The sequence below is a fragment of the Pan paniscus genome, chromosome 19 (assembly GCF_029289425.2).
Source record: "Pan paniscus chromosome 19, NHGRI_mPanPan1-v2.0_pri, whole genome shotgun sequence".
Taxonomy (NCBI): domain Eukaryota; kingdom Metazoa; phylum Chordata; class Mammalia; order Primates; family Hominidae; genus Pan; species Pan paniscus.
The window spans coordinates 79,541,504-79,563,267 of NC_073268.2; the positions used below are offsets into that span (position 1 = coordinate 79,541,504).

Sequence of the window (21,764 nt, forward strand, 5' to 3'; positions counted from 1 at the left end):
GTCCTATTTTGGACATGTTCATAATGAATTGCCTCTGAGGAAAGATGCACAGAATATATTTAGGAATGTGCCTTTAGAAAATAGACAAAGAGAATGCTCAAGGCATGCAGCTATAACTTTGCGCATTACCAGCAAATAACTGACAGTAGAAGCCATAGTACTAAACGAGATCACCCAAGAATATAAAGTAGGAAGTTTAGAAGCATGAAACAGAATAGTTATATTTAAATGCTAAAAGAAGATGATGAGCCAAATAGTAATTTAGACGGGAATTAGAGAAACAAAAGGAAGTAAGGTCATGGAAGTCAAAGGAGAAGGCAGTTTCAAGGAGGGGATGCTCACCAGTACCTTGTACTGCAATAAGGCAAAGGGTAAGAGGCCATATATGGCTTTTGCTAGAATACTTTGCATAGAATGGTTGGTAGCAGAAGTCCAATTCCCATAAGTTAAAAACTACATGTGAAATGAAAAAGTAGAGACCACTACCATAGACTCAACTTCCCAAAATTTTAGCAATGAAGGAAGGGAAAAGTTCGACCATGTCGGTTGACACTGGAAAACGGGAAGATAAAAAGTAAGAGACTAAACATAGAAGAGAGGCAAAGGATGATGAGTTCTAGAAACCTGGCTATCAAAAGGGCAACTTAAAGACCTTTTTGAACAAACCTTTTTGAACTTTTGGAAACCCATATCTTTTTAGTTGCCACACTCGTGTTCCTAGTAGGGCTCAGGAGCTACAGAACATTAAGAACCTGGCCAGAAGACACCTTTGTCCAACTGGCAGAAAGGGAGATGGAGGCACGGGGATCCTTGCTAGAAGGACTAAATTCCCCATGTCCTAAACAATGATTATCTGATGGTATCATCTGAATTTCTCAGAGGAATTAATCTTACTGAAAATACCACTTTATCAGGTCATCCTACAAGTTACTTTTTTGCAAACACAAAGACCCCTAGTAACACAAGAGAAACATCCATTTAAAGGAACTTCCCTCTTTCACCTTTCTCTCTTTATGATGGGCTCTGGTAGGGAATCTACCGATGATACCATAGTTTGAATACTTTCAGCTAGCTGTGAGTTTGAAAAATTACTTCATGTTGGCTAGGAATGAGTGGTTTGGAATAGACAGGCTTTTATACTGGAAGGCTGCTGGGGATAGAAAGTGACTCATTACTGTCACGGGACACAAGGACTCCTCTTCCTTTTTTCTTCTCATGGAGTGTGCTTCGACAATCTTGTGGAAAGGAATAATAATTTCAGCTTTTTTTTTTTTTTTTTTTGAGATGGGGTCTCACTCTGTTGCCCATGCTAGAGTGCAGTGGCATGATCTCAGCTCATGGCAGCCTCTGCCTCCCGGGTTCAAGTGGTTCTCCTGCCTCAGCTTCCTGAGTAGCTGGGATTATAGGCATGTACCACCATGCCAGGCTAATTTTTGTGAGTAGCTGGGATTACAGGCATGCCCCACCATGCCAGGCTAATTTTTGTATTTTTAGTAGAGACGGGGTTTTATCATGGTAGCCAGGCTGGTCTCGAACTTCTGGCCTCAAGTGATCTGCTCGCCTCAGCCTCCCAAAGTGCTGGGATTACAGGTGTGAGCCACCTCGCCTGGCCTAATTGCAGTTTTTAATCCCTCCATCCTTACCTTCCCTACACAAAAAAAAGACCAAGTGCTTTTGAGTATCACCAAAATGTCTCCCACATACACCCTGCTCTCTCTTCTCATTTAATAGGTCTTAGCATTTCTCACCTAGCCTGTTGCTATAAACCTCATAACTGATGTCCCAACTAGTATCCCAAATATCTAATTTATGAGGATATTATGTTTGTTTCTGCCCATTTTCACTGATATTGAGATAAACAGTTCCTTAGTCCTCCTTTCTTTTTTTTTCTTTTTTTTTTTTTGAGACAGAGTCTCTCTCTGTCGCCCAGGCTGGAATGCAGTGGTGCAATCTCGGCTCACTGCAACTTCCGCCTCCCGGGGTCATGCCATTCTCCTGCCTCAGCCTTCTGAGTAGCTGAGACTACAGGCACCCGCCACCACGCCCGGCTAATTTTTTGTATTTTTAGTAGAGACAGAGTTTCACCATGTTAGCCAGGATGGTTTCGATCTCCTGACCTCGTGATCAGCCCGCCTCGGCCTTCCACAGTGCTGGGATTACAGGCGTGAGCCACCACGCCCGGCCTCCTTAGTCCTCCTTTCTACTCTTTCTTCATCCTTCTATCCATCCCCTGTTAGCAATCCCTCAAAAACTAATTTTCTTGTTTTATTTAAGGTAATGCTAACTACTGAAATAAGTAAACCCCAAAACCTAAGTGATTTATCACAATAGAAATTTATTTTTCACTCACATGAAGTCCAAAGGCACCACATGTTTTGGAAGAGGTCTGCCCTGTACCATTTTTCAGAGATGCAGGCCAATGGGGGCTCTGCCATCTTTCACACACTGCTTCCCAGGGTAATTGTTGTTTTCATCAACTGGCAGATGGGGGAAGACAAAAAACAGGGGAAGAGTGGAAGATTCTTCTGGGCCAGGTCTGAAGTGAATATTATTTCTGTCTGCATTTCGTTAACCAGAACTGAGTCACATAACCCCACTTGAATGCAAGGTCCCTGGCAAGGAAGCCACTTGCCAACAAGAACTCTTGACTTGGAAGGGGAGCACAATCTTTGGAGGCAGCCAGCCATCTCTGCCTCATAATTCTCGTCTCACTAGGTCTCTTTAAATAACCCACATTAACCTCTGTAATATAAAGACACTTCACAGCAGCACATATTATTTCCTCCAAAATTATAAGATAGGCTTTAGATTATAAGAATTTTCTTGCCAGCTAGCTGTAACTATACCACTTTGTCACATCTGACCCTCACACAGAATATCAAAGCACCTGGCCAGGTACGGTGGCTCACGCCTGTAATCCCAGCACTTTGGGAGGCCGAGGCAGGTGGATCACCTGAGGTCAGGAGTTCAAGACCAGCCTGGCTAACATGGTGAAACCCCATTTCTACTAAAAATACAAAAAATTAGCCAGGCGTGGTGGCGTGCACCTGTAATCCCAGGTACTTAGGAGGCTGAGGCGGGAGAATCGCTTGAACCAGGGAGGCAGAGGTTGCAGTGAGCTGAGATCACACCATTGCACTCCAGCTTGGGCAACAAGAGCAAAATTCCGTCTCAAAAAAAAAAAAAAAAAAATCAAAGCACCTAAGTGTTGTTTCTCTGAAGCATTAGAAGGTTGTATATTAAGTTTGTCATCATAATGAAATCTGTGTGACTCCATATTAGTAACTCTGACTAGAACAGTGAGAAACTGTCCATGCTAGAAATATCCAGATTTATTTGTTAGCATGTTTTGGTACTACAAAGAGAAACTTTAAGACTAGCTATCTCCTGGGGTGCTAAGTGAAAACCTATTAGAAAAACAAACATAATGCCATTGTATATTTTGTGTGAAACAACTGTTATCCAACTTCCATAATGTTAAATGAGGATAGAGGTGAGTGATTCTTGCTTTAGAAAGGGTTTTTCTCTAAAAGACTCCATAGCTCTGAACTCTTGAGGTACAGGATCATCAAGTGACAGTAGTTCCTCACTGCCTTGTAACCCGTAGTTATCCAGAAGTGAGTGTCATTTGTCTCCAATATCAAGGGACTACTCATGCCTACAAATGAGAGTGCAAGTAGAATTTGCTCTCTGCTATCCTGGATACCACCTTCTCTGACTTTTGTCAAAACACGCATATTTATCCAGCAAAGGGGAGAAGGGAGAGTGCTGGGGGAAGGATCCTCAACTGTGACCTGTGATCAACTTTCTCCTAAAATATCTAAAATCAAATATACCTTGAATATAAGATTTACTATCCTCCTGAAAACCTCTGGTCTACATGAGAAATTTATATTCTTCCTGTTAGCGCAATTTTTACCTTGTTTCTTAGGGATCAGTTAGCTCTGTCCTTATCCTCCCCTCTGCCTGAAGTTACAATTCCAAGTTGCATTTGCTAGCAGTGAACGGCATCTGTACCCCAGTAATTTTTCCCTGATCTGTGGACTTCTCTTCTGGCTGCAAAGGTAGTAGGGTACAGTGTGGAAGGGTAAGGATCAGGGTTAAGGACAGGGTATCACATTTCACCCTGCTACACACATTAAAGACTAAAGTTCCATTTGAACCCACAGTCATCTTCCTATATGTTTAAAGTCATTTGTGGTTACTGGTCATTCCTTTAGTTTAGCGTTACACTAGTTACTCTGAAGAATATAAAAGAAATATAAAATAAAATGCATTCGCTTAATATGTCTCACTTAATTCTTACCACAGTCCTGAGAGGTAGATATTACTATCCCTGTCTCACAAAGAGGTTCAGTATCTTGTCCTAGGTTATAAAGTGTGTAAGTGGCAGAACTAGGATTTAAAAGTAGGTCTGTTTGACTTTTAGGGATGAAGAGGCAGCACTGTGAATGCTAGTAAGGAAATTTGTAAAGTAACTTTGAATCATAAGGTGATATTATATAAGCTATGTGAAAATAATTCTCTTCTGTCTTCACTTCCCTACCCCATGGCCTTTATGACCATATCTGAACCCATATTAAAGTTGATTATGATTACCATCTTTTTTTTTTTTTTTTTGAGATAGGGTCTTGCTCGTCACCCAGGCTGAAGTGCAGTAGCACGATCACAATTTGCTGCAGCCTCAACCTCCCAGGCTCAAGTGATCCTCCCACCTCAGCCTCCCAAGTAGCTAGGAGCACAGGCACATGCCACCACACCCGGCTAATTTTTTAAATTTTTTGTGGAGATGGGGTCTCGCTATGGTATCCAGGCTGGTCTCAAACTCCTGGACCCAAGCAATCCTCCTGCCTCAGCCTCCCAAAGTGCCGAGACTACAGGTGAGAGCCACTGTGCCTTGGCCTCATCATCTTTAATTATAAAGGGAAAGCATAGTTGTGCTCTGTCATGCTTTAAAACATATCACGCTTCCTAGAGCTGTCTCTACCTTATTTCTTACCTACTCTTTCTCAAAATGCCAATCAAAAAGTGTCAAAATCATGGTTGCTGATTTTAATTATGTTAAAATTAAAGAATTCAGAGTTTATACTATACAAATGAGTATATTGTTCTTTACAGTGGTGGATTTTTTTTCACACAAGTGTGCTCTGAAACAAAGACCAAGTTGCTAATCTTAGTGTGGTAATTGAACTAGATTTCAGTGGAACTAGGTTTCAGTAGAACTAGATTTCAAAAACACTGAAGTTCTCATTCTAGCTCTTTTACTTCCTGGGCATGCGAGCTGGGTCTGTCCCTCAATCTTACTTAGTCTCTGTCAATCCTCTACCATAATATTGGGAGTAGTATTTACTGCTATACCTATGGTATAATGATTTTTTGAGAATCTAAAAATTATTAAAGTATTTTTCTGGGTGCAGTGACTCAGGCCTGTAATCCCAACAGTTTGGGAGGCCAAGCCGGGCAGATAACCTGAGGTCAGGAGTTCAAGACCAGCCTGGCCAACATGGTAAAACCCCATCTCTACTAAAAATACAAAAATTAGCCGGGCATGGTGGTGCACGCCCATAATCCCAGCTACTTGGGAGGCTGAGGCAGGAGAATTGCTTGAACCCAGGAGGCGGAGGTTGCAATGAGCCAAGATCATGCTACTGTACTCTGGCCCAGGCAATGGCGTGAGACTCTTTCTCAAAAAATAATTATTATTATTATTAAGTATTTTGATTTTTCAGTTGTTGTTGGTTTTTTTTTTTTTTTTTGAGTCAGGGCCTCGCTGTGTTGCCCAGGCTGGAGTGCAACGGTGTAATCATAGCTCACTGCAGCCTCGACGTCCTGGGCTTAGGCAATTTTTCTGCTTCAGCCTCCCAAGTAACTGGAACTACAGGCACACGCCAGCACAACTGGCTAACTTTTTAACTTTTTTGTAGAGACAGGGTCCTGCTTTGTTACCCAGGCTAGTCTTGGACTCCTGAACTCGAGCGACCCTCCCACCTTGGCCTCCCAAAGTGCTGGGATTACAGGTGTGAGCCATCATGCCTGGGTATTTTGAAAACCTTAAGATACACAGGTATAAGATGTTATTATTTACTCATCCATTCTGCAAATATATACTCCTATTACCTAGACTCTGTTGAGGATAGAGGCCGTGCTTTTTCCCACGTGTGGAGTAGAGCAACATAGAAGAGTGCCCTGCAGTGGGTGCTGTAATGGAGATGTGTACCAGGTACAACAGGAACCTAAGGAAGGAACCCCTGAGTTTATCGGGGGGCACCAGGGAAGGCTTCACAGAGGAGATGATGTGAGTTGCCATTTGAAGAATGAGAAATTGTTTTTCTGATGAACTAAACAGGAAAGAGAATTCCAGGCAGAGGGAAAGCATGTTTGAAACCCTACAGATAATTTACTCTGTTTAGAATTGAAAGGATAAGGTAAAAAGGTAAAGACAGACAAATAGGCAAGGGACAAATTATGGAAAGCCCTTGGATACCATGCTAAGGAATTTAAATTTTATATCAGAGGGAAAATAAAACTAGCAAATAATTTTGAGCAGAATTTTGATCAGGTTTTTGCAATGTAGATTATTGGGATGGCCAGGGAGTGAGCAGTCAAGAATAAAATGAAGAGAATGAGATACTTGTGACTTTTCAGGAGAGAAAGTATAGGAGAGGGAGGAAATAGCTACTACGTTTTATGCCTGAGTAACTGGCAATATTTAAAAAAGAGAGAGAGAGATGGTTTTGAGGGAAAGCTCCAACTTCAAAAAGCGAGTTTGATAGTGATGGAGGTGGAGAGATCCAGCAGACCGAGAAGCAGAATTAAATCTCAGTGCTCAAGATGTCACCATGGGAGCTAATATAGAATGTACATTGCTGTTTCCCCTTATGTCCTACATACCACAAACTTTGAGTCCAGTGTACTGATCAGAACCATCCTTTTAGTAATAATGTAGCATGCTTGTATACAAAAAGAAATGAACTATAGTTGCCACCTTCATCTTATCCTTGACCTGTATTGCTTGCTGTTTCTCCTCAGTGCCTGATGCAAAAGCAAGCAGTTATCTCTAGCCAGCTGAAATGAAGACTAGAGAAATGCAGACATCTCACCAGCATTTCTTAGTTATGGTGGTAAAATGAAAACACTAGGGTAAAGTCAATTCTATGTCTAACTGAAAGTTCATTTCCTTGTCAAGCACAAGCTTTTTTACATTAATCCCAATAGGCATGAATTCTCATTAACAGCCTAAAGCATAGATAGTGGATCAGAGACTTATATTCAGAAGTTCTAGTCACAGTGGAACAGCCATGGATGAGTAACTTAAAGTAATAATTCTTATACCAGGGAGGCTACAATAATTTTACTGTTAAGAGCTGGATGGAATTTTGAGATCTTGAGAGTAAGATACTTCATAAATGCTTTGTATTGTTGTCTAACTTCCATATGGTCTGTTAAAATAACTTATTCAAAAAATAACTTATTCAAAAAGAACAATCTCTATTGAAAAAACTAAAATAGGCTGGGTGCAGTGGCTCATGCTTGTAATCCCAGCATTTTGGGAGGCTGAGGTGGCCAGATCATGAGATCAGGAGTTCAAGTCCAGCCTGGCCAGCATGGTGAAACCCCATCTCTACTAAAAATACAAAAAATTAGCTGGGCATGGTGGCACATGCCTGTAATCCCAGCTATTTGGGAGGCTGAGACAGGAGAATTGCTTGAACGTGGGAAGTGGAGGTTGCAGTGAGCCGAGATCACACCACTGCACTCCAGCCTGGGTGACAGAGCGAGACTTCATCTCAAAAAGAAAAAAATAAAATAACCTGTCACCTAAATTGAGTTTTCATGGGTTAAATAAGAGTTCAGGGCCGGGTGCGGTGGCTCACACCTGTAATCCCAGCACTTTGGGAGGCCGAGGTGGGTGGATCATGATGTCAGGAGATTGAGACCATCCTGGCTAACACAGTGAAACCCCATCTCTACTAAAAAATACAAAAAAAGAAAATTAGCCGGGCATGGTGGCAGGCGCCTGTAGTCCCCATATGTTGTGGGAGGGACCCGGTGGGAGGTAATTGAATCATAGGGGCAGTTTCCCCCATGCTGTTCTCGTGATAGCTGATAGTTTTGTAAGTGTCTGGCATTTCCTCTGCTGGCACTCATTATCTCTCCTGCCACCCCGTGAAGAGGTGCCTTCTGCTGTGACTGTAGAGTTTTTAAGTGTCAGTAAAGAACCTGGAACACAGGGGATGGGACAGCTCCCATCATACATAGGAATCATCAAATGGATTTCATTCCAGTAAGAGTTTAAAAAGGGACTTTAATTTTTGCCTTTACAGAATTTCTAAATTGTAGTGGATACCAGGTCACCTTGTTTGATTGGATGAATTAACCATAATAGAAAGGAAGTTATTTAATTGGGAGAATGTCTCAGACAAGTGTAGCTTGCATGGAATCATCAGTATCATCTGAAGGTGTGAGTCCAGGGTTCTTTCGAACTCATAAAATCTGGAAATTGCCACTGAACTCTTTTTTTTTTTTTTTTTTTTTTAGATGGAGTCTCACTCTGTTGCCCAGGCTGGAGTGCAGTGGCACAATCTCGGCTCACTGCAAGCTCTGCCTCCCAGGTTCATGCCATTCTCCTGCCTCAGTCTCCCAAGTAGCTGGGACTACAGGTGCCCACCACCATGCCCAGCTAATTTTTTGTATTTTTACAAAATGAGGCTTGGGGCTTGCACCCTCTGAAGCAACGACCTGAGCTGTATATTGGTCCCTTTTAGCCACAGCTGGAACGCAAGATACAAAGTCTGGAGATTGCACAAAGCAGCAAGGCCCTGGGCCCAGCCCACTAAGCCACTTTTTCCTCCTAGGTCTCCAGGCCTGTGATGGGAGGGGCTGCCATGAAACCTTCAACGTGCCCTGGAGACATTTTCCCCATTGGCTTGGTGATTCAACATTTGACTCATCATTGAGTATGCAGATTTCTGCAGCTGGCTTAGATTTCTCCCTAGAAAATGGGTTTTTATTTTCTATTGCATTGTCAGGCTGCAAATTTTTCAAACTTTTATGCTCTGTCACCTCTTGAATGTTTTGCTACTTAGAAATTTCTTCCACTAGATACCCTAAATCATCTCTCTCAAGTTCAAAGTCCACAGATCTCTGGGGCAAGGGCAAAATGCCACCAGTCTCTGCTAAAGCATAGCAAGAGTCACCTTTACTCCTGTTCCCAACAAGTTCCTTATCTCTATCTGAGACCACCTCATCCTGGACTTCATTGTCCATGTCACCATCAGCATTTTGGTCAAAGCCATTCAACAAGTCTCTAGGAAGTTCCAAACTTTCCCACATTTTCCTGTCTTCTTCTGAGCCCTCCAAACTGTTCCAACCTCTGCCTGTTACCCAGTTCCAACGTTGCTTCCACATTTTTGGGCAGCACCCTACTCTCTGCAGTACCAACTTACTGTATTAGTCCATTCTCACACTGCTGTAAAGAAATACCTGAAACTGGGTGATTTATAAAGAAAAGAGATTTCGTTGACTCACATGGCTGGGGAGGCTTCAGGAAACTTACCATGGCAGAAGGCATCTCTTCACAAGGCAGCAGGAGAGAGAATGAGTGCCAGCCAGGGAAATGCCAGACACTTAGAAAACCATCAGATCTCTTGAGAACTCACTATCATGAGAACAGCGTGGGGTAAACCGCCCCCATGATTCAGTTACCTCCCACCAAGTCCCTCCCATGACACGTGGGGATTATGGGGGTTACAATTCAAGGTGAGATTTGGGTGGGGACACAGACTCAAAGCATATCAGCCATAGAGAGATGGTTCTAAGTGTCAGCAGTTCTTAGAGGCCATAACAAATAGGGGTAAGAAAACACATCTCAAAGGTGATCTAGTGTCCTTTCTTTAATGCCAGATTTTTTCTTCTAAAAAAGTTTTATTGAGCATTTTTATATGCAGTAGACTATGTTAGGCGCTATGGAAGATATAAGTAATTCAGGTTTCTTTCGTGAATGTAAATAGAAATACAACCCTAAATATACATACATGTCACACATACATACACACACACATTAACACTTAAAATAAGTGTATCATTAGCATGCTTTGAGCTGGAAAAAAAAACAAAATTCCAATTCAAATAGATTAAACAGAACAGAAATCTATTACCTCATATAACAAGTTCAGAATTAGGGCAGCTAATAGGGCTCAAACTTTATTTTTCTGCAATTCTTTTAGCCTAGCCCTCCTGTTGACTTTGTCCTCAAGCCAGCTGACCACATAATTTACAAGAAAACTAAGGCAGTTCTGGACATCATGGGCAGATAAGACAATATCCAGAGGCAGATAAAAGAGCTTTCTCTTTCATAAACAGGTTTGGGATCTGTTAGCAAGGAGCTAATGGGGAACAGATGCTATCAGGAACCTCAATCTAGTGGAGGAGAGAGTATGTGACAGTATGGCAAACACTGTGCTAGAGGATATACAGTCTACACTGGTAGCCATAGAAAGAAAGCCCTCCATTCTCAGCTGGAGGGAAAGGGTAGGGGCTTGGTAGAGGCTGATCAGAGAAGACGTCACTTGGGGAAGAGGTTGTAAGTCCAGTTTGGGTCGTGTTGAGTGTGAGGTACTGAGACCTCCAAATGGGGAAGTGCAATAGACAGTTGGATATATACTGGCCTAAGGCTGAGAAGAAAAGTCTAAATAAAGAAAAAGATACAGAATATAGGTGGTGGTGAAGGCTTTGAGGATGGATGAGCTAATCTAGAGCGAGGAAAGAATAGGACCAAGAATGAGATTCTGAGGAACACTGACATTTAAGCATGGGTGGAATGAGAGTTGCTGACAGAGATAGAAAATAAAAATGAAAATCTTGTAATGCCATCTGTGTGTGGGATGGGTGTAAGCCAGCTATAACTGACATTTTGTGGTATTTATACATGTGATTTGGATAAGGAACTGCCTAGGAACCTTTCAATACCCATTCTTTGCCCAGGAGCAGGTGCCCTTCCCCAAAAAATCAGTTGAATGATATAGTTTTGTTGGAGGTATGACTGGACCTGAAGAGTCCCCCAACCAAAGCAGAATTGGGGCATTAACATTTCTATTAAAATGAATCAGACTGGACGCAGCAGCTCATGCCTTTGGAGGCCAAGGCAGGTGGATTACCTGAGGTCAGGAGTTCGAGACCAGCCTGGCCAACATGGCGAAACCCCATCTCTACTAAAATAGAAAAATTAGCCAGACATGGTGGCAGGCGCCTGTAATCCTAGCTACTCAGGAGGCTGAGGGAGGAGAATCACTTGAACCCAAGAGGTGGAGGCTGCAGTGAGCCGAGATTGCGCCACCGCACTCTAGTCTGGGCAACAGAGTGAGACTCCATCTCAATAAATAAATAAATTAATTAATTAAAATAAATTTCTCTTTTTTTGCAGGAGTGGTCACACGTTACTTGCCTTCTGGTTTTCCCGCCAAGAGGGAAAACTAAACCGACAGCAGACTATTGAACTGGGACATCACATCCTCAAAGCACACATTTTTAAGGTAATTAAAGCAGTTGGAACCATTTTTCCCCCATCTCTAGCAGACTTTCATATGCTTTATGTAAGAGACTATTTCAGTGTAGTCCCTGCCTTCTGAAGTTCTTTTGCTGCAAACTTGGTTCATCTCCCAACATGTACGGCCTGTTCCTCCCTAGGCCTTTAGAACTACATTGTACATCTCCCAGTGTAACTAACTGATAGGCTTTTCAGGAAACGTATATGTATAATCATTGACAAGGTGCATATACACCTATAGATGTGTGCTCCATACATGACCTATCATCTCCTGAGGACAGTCATATTGTAGCAATTAGTTGCAGGTTTTCATGATGTCTAAAAAATCACTGAGGGCAATTACTCTTTCCATTTTTTAAAATTGTTTTAGTGACAATAATAACATTCCTGGTGCTATGACTTTCAAACCAACACTAACCTTCCTTGGAGCTACTTCCCCCAAATCTCTCTTCAAATTATATCCCAGTTTTTCTCCCATTAGTTTGAAAACCTTTAAGAACTCTATAACATCAGCTTCTCTCTCAGCCTTCAAAAGGCTGAAATGGAGGACCAAAAAGAGGACACATAATTTGTTTGTGCATGTATGCATTCATTTGTTTATTCATCACTTACTGAGGCATTAAACTAGGTACTAGAGATACAAAAACAAAAAAGATACAATCCCTAATCTCAAGGAATTTGTAGTTCAGATAACAGTTTTGGGTTAACCCACAAAAGTGGAGAAGGAAGTTACTGTCCTAATTTTTCTGTCCCACAGTCTGAGAGTTCCAGTCCCTACAGCCTTTTCAGAATTCTTTTCCTGCCTCAGGATGGAGAATATGGGTATCTTAAACAGTTCTCTGGGTCAGGCTTCCCCCACAGGATATTGTTAAAAAATGAAACCATTGTCTTCAGAGAGAAAGATGGCATTAAGGATAACTTCAAGAGCCTAGCAAATTCTTCCCAATATATAAGCACAGAGCCAGAGCAGCCTGGTCATCAGATGGACAGAAGTGAAACCCACAGTGACAAATCTTGTATTTGAATCTTACTTGTCTTGTCTAACAAATCACTGTACCAAAAATGAACTTACTTAGTAGGAGCAGAGTGGAGCTAAAATAACTGGCAAGGTATGGCATTCCAGTTTCAAGCAGACTAAAAAGTAGCTAATAATTCCATAAACTCTAAGAGCATTGTCCTGCTGTTAGATAGTAACTGAAAGACAGTAACTTAAGCATTAACCTTTTAGCATCACTATCTGCCTAGAATCAGATGCAAAAATGAAGCTAATCCCTGCCTTTGCTGCCCCATAAAATAAATACCACATTCACAGAGAAGTAGCATGAAGCTTCATTTGACCAAGCTTCATTTGACAAAGTATTTTATCCCATACATGGAAACGTACATTTAAACATGCCCTCCTGTCATTAGCACAGTTTTATCTTATACTGATGCAGACAGCATGGTTGCCTGAGATAAGACTGGCTCCATGTGTGATTCAAGCCATAAATACTCTAGTGTACAGCATATGGTGATGACGTGACTGCAAGCTGAAGAATGAAGACTTGGACTATGGTTTTCCTGGTGCTGCAGTTTACAGGATCCTTTAAATGCAGTGTTCCCTGTTGAGAGGCTTTAACTTCTCCCAAACTGCTAGAATTCTCAATCTGCACCAGCTGTGGGTCAAAGACAAATATAGACTTTATGGTTAGAAATAGTTCCACTTGAAACTTCTATTCAGCAGTGACACACAATCCAATGGGTACTTTTTTCCAATTAATTTTACATTTCTCTGGTTTTATCTTCATAAAGGTGATGTTTGTAAATAACCCGCTTTAAAGAAGCTCATTGGATAAGCCCCCAAGGTTAGTTTTTGCCATGATCTTAAGATACCTGAGCCACAGCTAAAGATCCCTAAGATGAGATTGCTCTTGTTTCTTCATGCTTTCCCTGTTTTCTTAAGTATTCAAAAATCTTGAGCAAGCTTATCACTGGCTGCTAAACAGTTTTGTAAATTTAGATTCTAAGGAAGGGACTCCATTACCATTTATTGCCGACAAAAAGATCCCTTACCTGAGCAATAGTTACAGATACTGAAGAGGCACTTTTTCAAGCTATTCGAACATAAAATTCTCTTTAAGAAACCATGAGCTTAGAATTTAATTATGCATTATTTTTGGCTACATCCTGGCTGGTAATGGGATCACACTTCTCTGCCTGTCATCTTTGTTGAATTGAACCAAACTGAAGCTCTTTTCTCCTGTACTTCACAGGAACAAAGGGTCAACTCCACTAACCAGAAGAAATCAAAAGTCCATAGTACAAGTAAAGCTAGTATTCCAAATCCAAAGCTATGTATTTCAGGCGTATTTCTTATGTATCTACTCCAGCCTCAGTGCGGTTCTCAGTGCTGCTTTGTGGTCCATTTACTGGACCATTTAGTTGACATTCATTTACCAAGGTCCATTGTTACTCAGCTCCTTTTCCCATTTCTTTTTCCTCTATCTCTTAATAAAGCCAACTAATGAAACAAACAGCCTAACTTGTGAGTCACTGAAAAAGATCAAAGCTACCAAGTGTGACTTCCTTTAACTATTTTCCTCCCCTCACCAGCAAATCAATCTGTATCATTATCAATTCTTACCTCTTTTTTTCTTGTTTTAGAAGAAAAGATGTTCCTATTCCTCTTTAATTGCATTATGAAATATAGAAAAGTACAGATAATTGCATGTAATCAAATATTATCTACCAGATTTAACAAATGTTAACATTTTTCCATGTTTGCTTCAAATATTTTTCTTTATTTTTAAGAAACGAATGTAACAAATATAATAGATAACGCTTTTGTATTTCTCTTTTACCCCATTTCTCTGTCTCCCTTAGAGATAACTCCTATTCTAAATGTGTTGGGATTTAGCACATGCTAACACCCCTAACATGTTCTTCTCATCTATATTTTACACTTTTCCAATGTAGGTTCCTGTTCATAAACAATATATACAACTATTTTGGGTTTTTTAATGCTATAAGATTCTATAACTTTTTTCTCTTTTTCACTCAACAATTCTGTCTTTGAGATTTCTCTATAGATGTAGGTCAGTGATTTTCAACTCTGGCTATACATTAGATTCTCTTGCAGAGTTTTTTTAAAAATACACACACATTCCTGAGCCTTACTCCCAGAGATTATGAGTCATTGTTCTGGAGTAGAACCTAGGCTTCATTTTTAAAATAGACTTTATTTCTTAGACCAATTTTAGGCTTATATAAAAGTTGAACAGAAAGTACAGAGTTCCCACATACTCCCCCAACCACAATTTTCCCTATTATTAACATCTTGTACTGATGTGGTACATTTGTTACAATTGAGGAACCAATAGTGATACATTATTATTAGCTGCAGTCCATCCTTTATGTTAGGGTCCACTCTATGTGTTGTACAGCTCTGTAGATTTTGCCAAATGCATAATGTCATGTATCCACCATTAAGTATCTCAGCATAGTTTCATTGCACTAAAATTCCTTTATCCGCCACCTATTCATTCCTCTCCTCTTACCCTCCTCAACCCCTGGCAACCACTGATCTTTTTACTGTTTCTGTAGTTTTGCTTTTCCCAGAATGTCATATAGTTGGAATCACACAACATGTAGAATGTTCAGACTGGCTCCTTTCACTTAGCAATATGCATTTAAGATTCCTACATGTCTTTTTTGGCTTGATAGTTCATTTCTTTTTATTGCTGAATAATATTTCACTATAAGGATTTACTACATTTTATTTAGCCATTCATCTATTAAAGGACATCTTGGTTGCTTCCAATTTTGGCAATTATGAATAAAGCTTCTATAAACACTAAGAGGCAGGTTTTTATGTGAACATAATTTTCAGCTCATTTGAGTAAATACCTTAGTAGTGCAATTACCAGATTGTATGGTAAGACTATGTTTAGCTTGTAAGACATTGCCAGACTAGTTTCCAAAGTGGCTGTGCCATTTTGCATTCCCACCGGCAGCGACTGATCAGTAGTATTTTTGAAAAGCTTCCCAGGTAATTCTAATGTGCACCCCAGCTAGTTGAGAAACCACTATTCTTTTCTTTTCCTGTTTGAAAAAATCACTATTCCACATCATTAATTTAAAGATGGCAGTATAGCAAGCATGGTAATTAAGAGATCAGACTCTAAAAACAGACTGAGTTCAAACCCTGTCTGTCTTAATTCCTGACTGTATGACTTTAAGCAAGTTGTTTAACTTTATTTTTTTATATTTTTGGAGACAAGGTCTTACTCTTCACCCAGGCTGGAGTATAGTGGCACAATCACAGCTTACTGCAGCCTTGAACTCCTGGGCTCAAGCAGTCTTCCCACCTCAGCCTCCCAAGTAGCTAGGACTACAGGCAAACACTACTACACCTGGCTAATTATTTTTATTTTTTGTAGAGATGGGGGTCTCACCATGTTGCCCAGGCTGGTCTTGAACTGCTAGTCTCAAGCCGTCCTCCCTCCTTGGCCTCCCAAAGTGCTGGGATTACCACCACTAATCTTACTATCTTTAAAATGGCAATAATATTAGCCCTTACTTAGTGGTTGTGAGGATTTAATTCATTAATATATATAATCCTCAGAAGAGGGGCTAGGATCTCTAAAGGCTACACACATATATATATTTGGGGTTAAGAGTCACCAAAATATAGGTGACTCTTACCTACATTTAATAGTTATATATATAAATGTTATATATGTAACAATTATAGTAGAAGCCCCTTTATATCTTTCCCTTACCCCATTCTCCTCCCTCCCCAGTGATAACCCTTATCCTAAAGTTAGCATACATATGTCAACAGAAAGGTAACTGTTACAGGTCTTAGACACAATTTTACTTTAATTTAATAGTTGGGAAAAAAGCATATAATGCTTAGTTGAATTCATAAGTGTGATGTCTTAGGAGTAGAAGAAATTGTCTGGGATTAAAAAGGACAATTTTGGAGAAGAGGGCCAAGGATGGAAAATGGTTTGGAATTAAAGGTAAAGGGAGAAAGCAGCAATCAGCTGTTTTGTCTGTTTTAGTCTATTATAGTTGCTACTTTTTCAGCTAAGATCAGAAGTGAGGTCCTGAATCAGGTGCCAATTACTTTTCCTTTTTTTAGTTGGTATAATGGAAGGAACATGAACTTTAGAGTAAAAACAGATTTGGCCTCTAATTCTAGCTCCAGGAGTTGTGTTTCCTCCTAAATAAAAATAGTGATAAATTCTACCTCCTAGGGCTGTTGTGAAGATTAGATTACATTAGAGAAGCTAAATCTGGAAAGGCCCTAGCACAGAACCTGACACATTGTAGATCTGAATAAATGTCAGATTTCCTGCCTTTTTTTCCTTCAACCATCATATGTAAGACGTGTCTTCCATTGCTAAAAGCTTCCTCTGTTAGACTATGGATATTTCTTAATGCTGATTTTTCTCTCTGAATTCGTTAATATAGTTTATCATTCCTCAAAAGGTCTTGAGGCCCACACATATTATAAATTAGGAGATTGAGGCCCAAGTGGGGAGTCACAGCTAAGCTTCCTGGTCTTCCAGGATCTACAGTGCAGGTGCGCTCAAGAACCTAACTTGTCTGGACTCCAACCCTGAGTAACATTTAGAATTCTTCCTAAAAGATCTGGAACTATTCTATTTCATATGCCAAAATAACAATCAGAACTACTTAGTGATGTATTTGCTTCAGTTTTGTTTGCATGTAAACTGCATGGCCAAATGAGAGTTTGTAATTGATGTCCCTGTTACTTGCACAAATTAAAAGAGCTTCTGAAGTAATAATGAGCAATCAGAAGCTGCCCTTACCCACCTTTCCTACTGTTTTCTGTTTACCCAACTCTGGGTGCCTACATGGGTACTATAGTAGACAGATTCAGAACAGAGCCCAGCCTCCTCAAGGCCAGAGAGAATATGGACCATGTAGAAATTAGGTAGCCATTTTTAAATAATCAAGGAGGATGAAAAGGGAAATAATCTTGTGGTGTGAGGGGTTAAAACTGGATTCTGTTTCAGCCTCCCAGCATAGGATTGTGTTTCTGGGCACCCAAAGGTCTAGTCTGCTAGGATTTGACCCAGCCTTTTGGCTCATGCTCTTAGGATAGAATGGAACGAGAGGATACGTAGAAATAATTAGCACCATCCTTCCTCATTTTATCAAGCTGTGGATTTTTTGTTGAGAATGTATAAACACTTGCAGCCACTTTGATAAAGCCATGTCAAAATGTCGCAAAATATATCAACTTCTTGAGGCATATTCTATAGATATATATGCATAGGTGTATAAAGATACATGTACATGGATGATTATTAAAAGCTATAATAGTGAGGGAGAACAAAGCCTAGAACTACCTAGTAATATGAAAGTGTTTTAAAGCCAGTAACAGTGTATGGACCTTATGTGAATCCCAATTCAAACCAAAAAAATTTTAGTTCCTTTTTTTAGCTAATCAAGGGAATTTGAACACTGTTGGGATATTTCATATTATAGAATCCTTCTTAGTTTTAGGTATGTTTTAAAAAGTTCATATCTGTTTAGAGACACTGACTAAAATAATTAAATATTAACTGATAAAATATCTGGGATTTTTCAAAATAATCCCATCAAGGGAAGGGGATATGAGCAGGAGTGTAAATAATACAAGGTTGGCCATGAGTTGAAAATTACTGAAGTGAGGTGATGGGTACATGAGAGCTTTATTATACTATTCCTCTCTACTTTTGTAAATACGTTTTAAATTTTCCTTAATCAAAAATGTTTAATAAAGTAAATTTTACATTGTTTATATGCACTTGTATGTATGTATTTTGCATATATATAGAAAATGTGTTAAATAATAAACACTAATGTGTTAATAGGAGTCACCTCTTAGGATTGAGATGGGAGGTTTATTTTTAATACCATATTATTTCATTTGATTTTTATAAAAAATTTATATTATTTTTATAATTTCAAAAACTGAAATGTAGAAGTCTTTTTTCCTTCTGTTTTTTGGTTGTTGTTGTTTTTTGGTTTTTTTGAGACAAAACCTCACAGTGTTGCCCAGGCTGGAGTGCAGTGGCACGATCACTGCTCACCACAGCCTCAAACTCCCGGGCTCAAGCGATCCTCCCACCTCAGCCTCCCAAGTAGCTGGGACCACAGGCATGCACCAGCGTGCCTGGCTAATATTTTAATTTTTTTGTAAAGATGTAGTCTCCCTACATTTCCCTGGTCTCAAGCTCCTGGGCCCAAGCAATCCTCCCACCATCACCTCCCAAAGTGCTGGGATTACAGACATGTACCACTGCACCTGGCTGAAAATAAAATTTTTAATAGGAAAGTTCAATGATTTAATTTTTGGTTGCATCAGAATATCACCACAGGGAGAAAAAAAAAGGTGCCTGTGTCGGAAAAGCCTTTAAAACGTTCGTGTATCTAGCCTTCCCACAGCATTATTCACCTTTCAGCCTTTCCTCTAGTGTGAGAATTCCCTCTACAGGAAGTTTTTCCCTAACCCACTTTAGAGACCCTGAACCCTCTATGGGAAGACCTTGACCACCATGACTAGAGGTCTTGTTAGATGAATTTATAACTCATAAGTTACTGACACATTCCTCCTTTGTAGATGCCCCTTCCCTAGTATGCCGGATAAACACAACTTCCTGATTTTGGGTATATGTAGGTATTCTAGGCAAGAACATTCTATATTTTAGGGACAAAGAAAGCAGAAGTAGCTTAAGTTTTTAAAAGAAGTACCTCCCTATATCTCTTATTACAACCCAAATTTCATTGTTAATATCTTCCTGCCCTCAGGATTTCCTTCTTTAACTGATTTGATCCAGATATTGACAGAAGAGTAAGATGATTGTCAGAGAGTGTCTAACAATCAGGAGATCTGAAGAACATATTATTCTAACTTCCTTCTGGGGAAGCCCATGTGAAAAGGACAAATATTAGTACATGTCGTGGGACCTGTGCCAGTGATACTAGGAGAAAATTTGTTGTGGATGGCAATCAAGCCTGTATTGCTGTTTTTTTCCTGAGGATAAGCATATGTAATCATTTTGGGATATATTAGTTAAGGTGAAGAACACTAGCTGCTATTGACAAACCTGCAAAATCTCAATGACTTAACAAAGATTTATTTCTCCTTACATCACAGTACAGTGCAGATGTCTGGGCAGGCTCCTTCCGTGTAGTAGTTCTAAAATCACCTTGGGCCTCAGAATTCTCCATTGGATCTTCTACATCTGGCCTGTAATCAAAAGGAACAATAGAAAGTGTAGAGAAATATGCAGGAAGTTTTGGAGCCAAGCCTGGACATGACATATTATTTATGCCCTAATTTTATTCACCAGAATTCAGTCACATGGCCTACCTAACTGTAAAGGAGCCTGGGAAATAGAGTTTTTCCAAATGTTCAGGAAGAAAATGAAATGGAAATCAGTTATCACATTGCATTATTTCTGCCACAGTGTGTAATTTAGTAACTTGAATTTAAGAGATTTATTGAAGAAGGCTAATAAAAAAGATATGGAAAAATAAATTATATCCAGATATAACAGAAAAGAGAGGTGTTGAGTAGACGTGTTGCTAAGGGCTGCAGAGATGGAGACTGTTTCAGTTAGCTTGTTCCTGCAGGACTGGTCTTTGTCCCCCCACCTAGGCTTTGCTTGGCATGAACATTGTTAGGGTGAGACTCCGCTCTCATTCATTAGTACCAAAAACAAAGAGGCCACTAATTCACCACTGATGCTACTTTTTTTTGCTGGGCTACTAATTTAATTGTCTGTATTTCTTATTCAGGGTTTGAGTAAAAAAGTTGGTGTATCATCCTCCATCCTCCAAGGTCTCTGGATCTCCTATAGCACAGAAGGTCTTTCCATGGCACTGGCGTCTTTACGAAATCTCTACACTCCAAATATAAAGGTAAATTTATAAAGAAATTATAAATATGATAAGGAATTAACTATGAAAAAATAAAACTAGAAGGACATTAAGTAGCTATTTAGTTGATCTTTGACTTGTCTTATTAGCCTTTTATTGATAATTTAATATATTTTAAATTGTTAAATTTTATTCTATAAATTAGAGACTAGCTCCATTGTCCTCTTAACTTCTGTAAGCTGACTCTGACATATGGGATCAGGTCCTGCTGGTTCCAAAGAGTAGCCTTTGTCTTGGTAGGAGCTTTTCTGACCAAGAGCTCACTTCGTAGAGACTATGTTCAGCACTACAGTATAGGAGGCAATTGCTCTAGTTACTATGCCATTTATGTAAAGGAGGTATTTTACATTACCTACCAAAGGAAAAGAAAAAGGAGCAAATGAGATTATAAAATAAAGCAATTACTAAATGCTACTAGACACTGTTGTAGAATGTTAGATGGTTTAATAAAAGATGACTAAAAGGATGTGACTCCTGTTTGTCTAATTATTAGTTCTGTTTGTTTATTTCTAGGTCAGCCGACTGCTGATTTTGGGAGGTGCCAATATTAATTACCGGACAGAGGTTTTAAATAATGCTCCAATTCTATGTGTTCAGTCCCATCTTGGTTACACAGAAATGGTAGCCCTGCTGCTGGAGTTCGGGGCCAACGTGGATGCCTCTTCTGAAAGTGGCCTGACTCCCCTGGGATATGCTGCAGCAGCAGGGTACCTGAGCATTGTGGTGCTGCTGTGCAAGAAACGGGCCAAGGTACTGGCTGCCCAGCTCTGCTGCTTTTCTTCCCTTTTTCTTTATTTTCAATGCATACTCTTTCTTATCTCCAGTGTTACTTCATGAGTCTGGGTAGAGTATATCAAACCATGATGGAGAGCAGATCAGAGAGAGTGCTGGTTCTGCATATGTGCAGGGCCACTGCTATCCATCCTGCAGGAGCACACAGTTCTAAACCCTTTGAGAGGTGCTTGGGAAACTGCATTTATCAGTAACCACAAAAAGTTTCTACATAACAACCCAGAAATGATCTATTGAGCTCAGAAGAAGCCTCTTTTTAACAAAGAGAGGAAGGAGAAGTGAGGAAGCAAGGAGACTGCAGTGGCAGGTCTGGACCAAATGACACCTGCAGGCTCTAAGCCTTTCATGTGTAGAGAAGAAAACTTAGCCATGGAGATGAGAACAGGACCAGACACCTTCATCCTGTCCTTGAAGACCACCACTCTAGAGATAAGGGAAGAAGATGATTCTCCCTATTTATACTCAGACTGACCAAGGGCACCTCGAA

At 40.1% G+C, this 21,764-nt stretch overlaps 1 protein-coding gene across 11 annotated transcripts in view; it reads left to right on the plus strand.

The window, feature by feature from the left end:
- The window catches only part of TANC2 (tetratricopeptide repeat, ankyrin repeat and coiled-coil containing 2), a 471,869-nt gene that overhangs the window by 412,363 nt on the left and 37,742 nt on the right, over positions 1-21,764 (plus strand). For all 11 annotated transcript variants that reach the window (XM_034942670.3, XM_034942673.4, XM_008963747.5 and 8 more), the window contains 3 exons: positions 11,423-11,531; positions 20,345-20,467; positions 20,999-21,235. In XM_034942670.3, the coding sequence (XP_034798561.1) occupies positions 11,423-11,531; positions 20,345-20,467; positions 20,999-21,235 (469 nt within the window). The remainder of the gene's footprint in view (positions 1-11,422; positions 11,532-20,344; positions 20,468-20,998; positions 21,236-21,764) is intronic.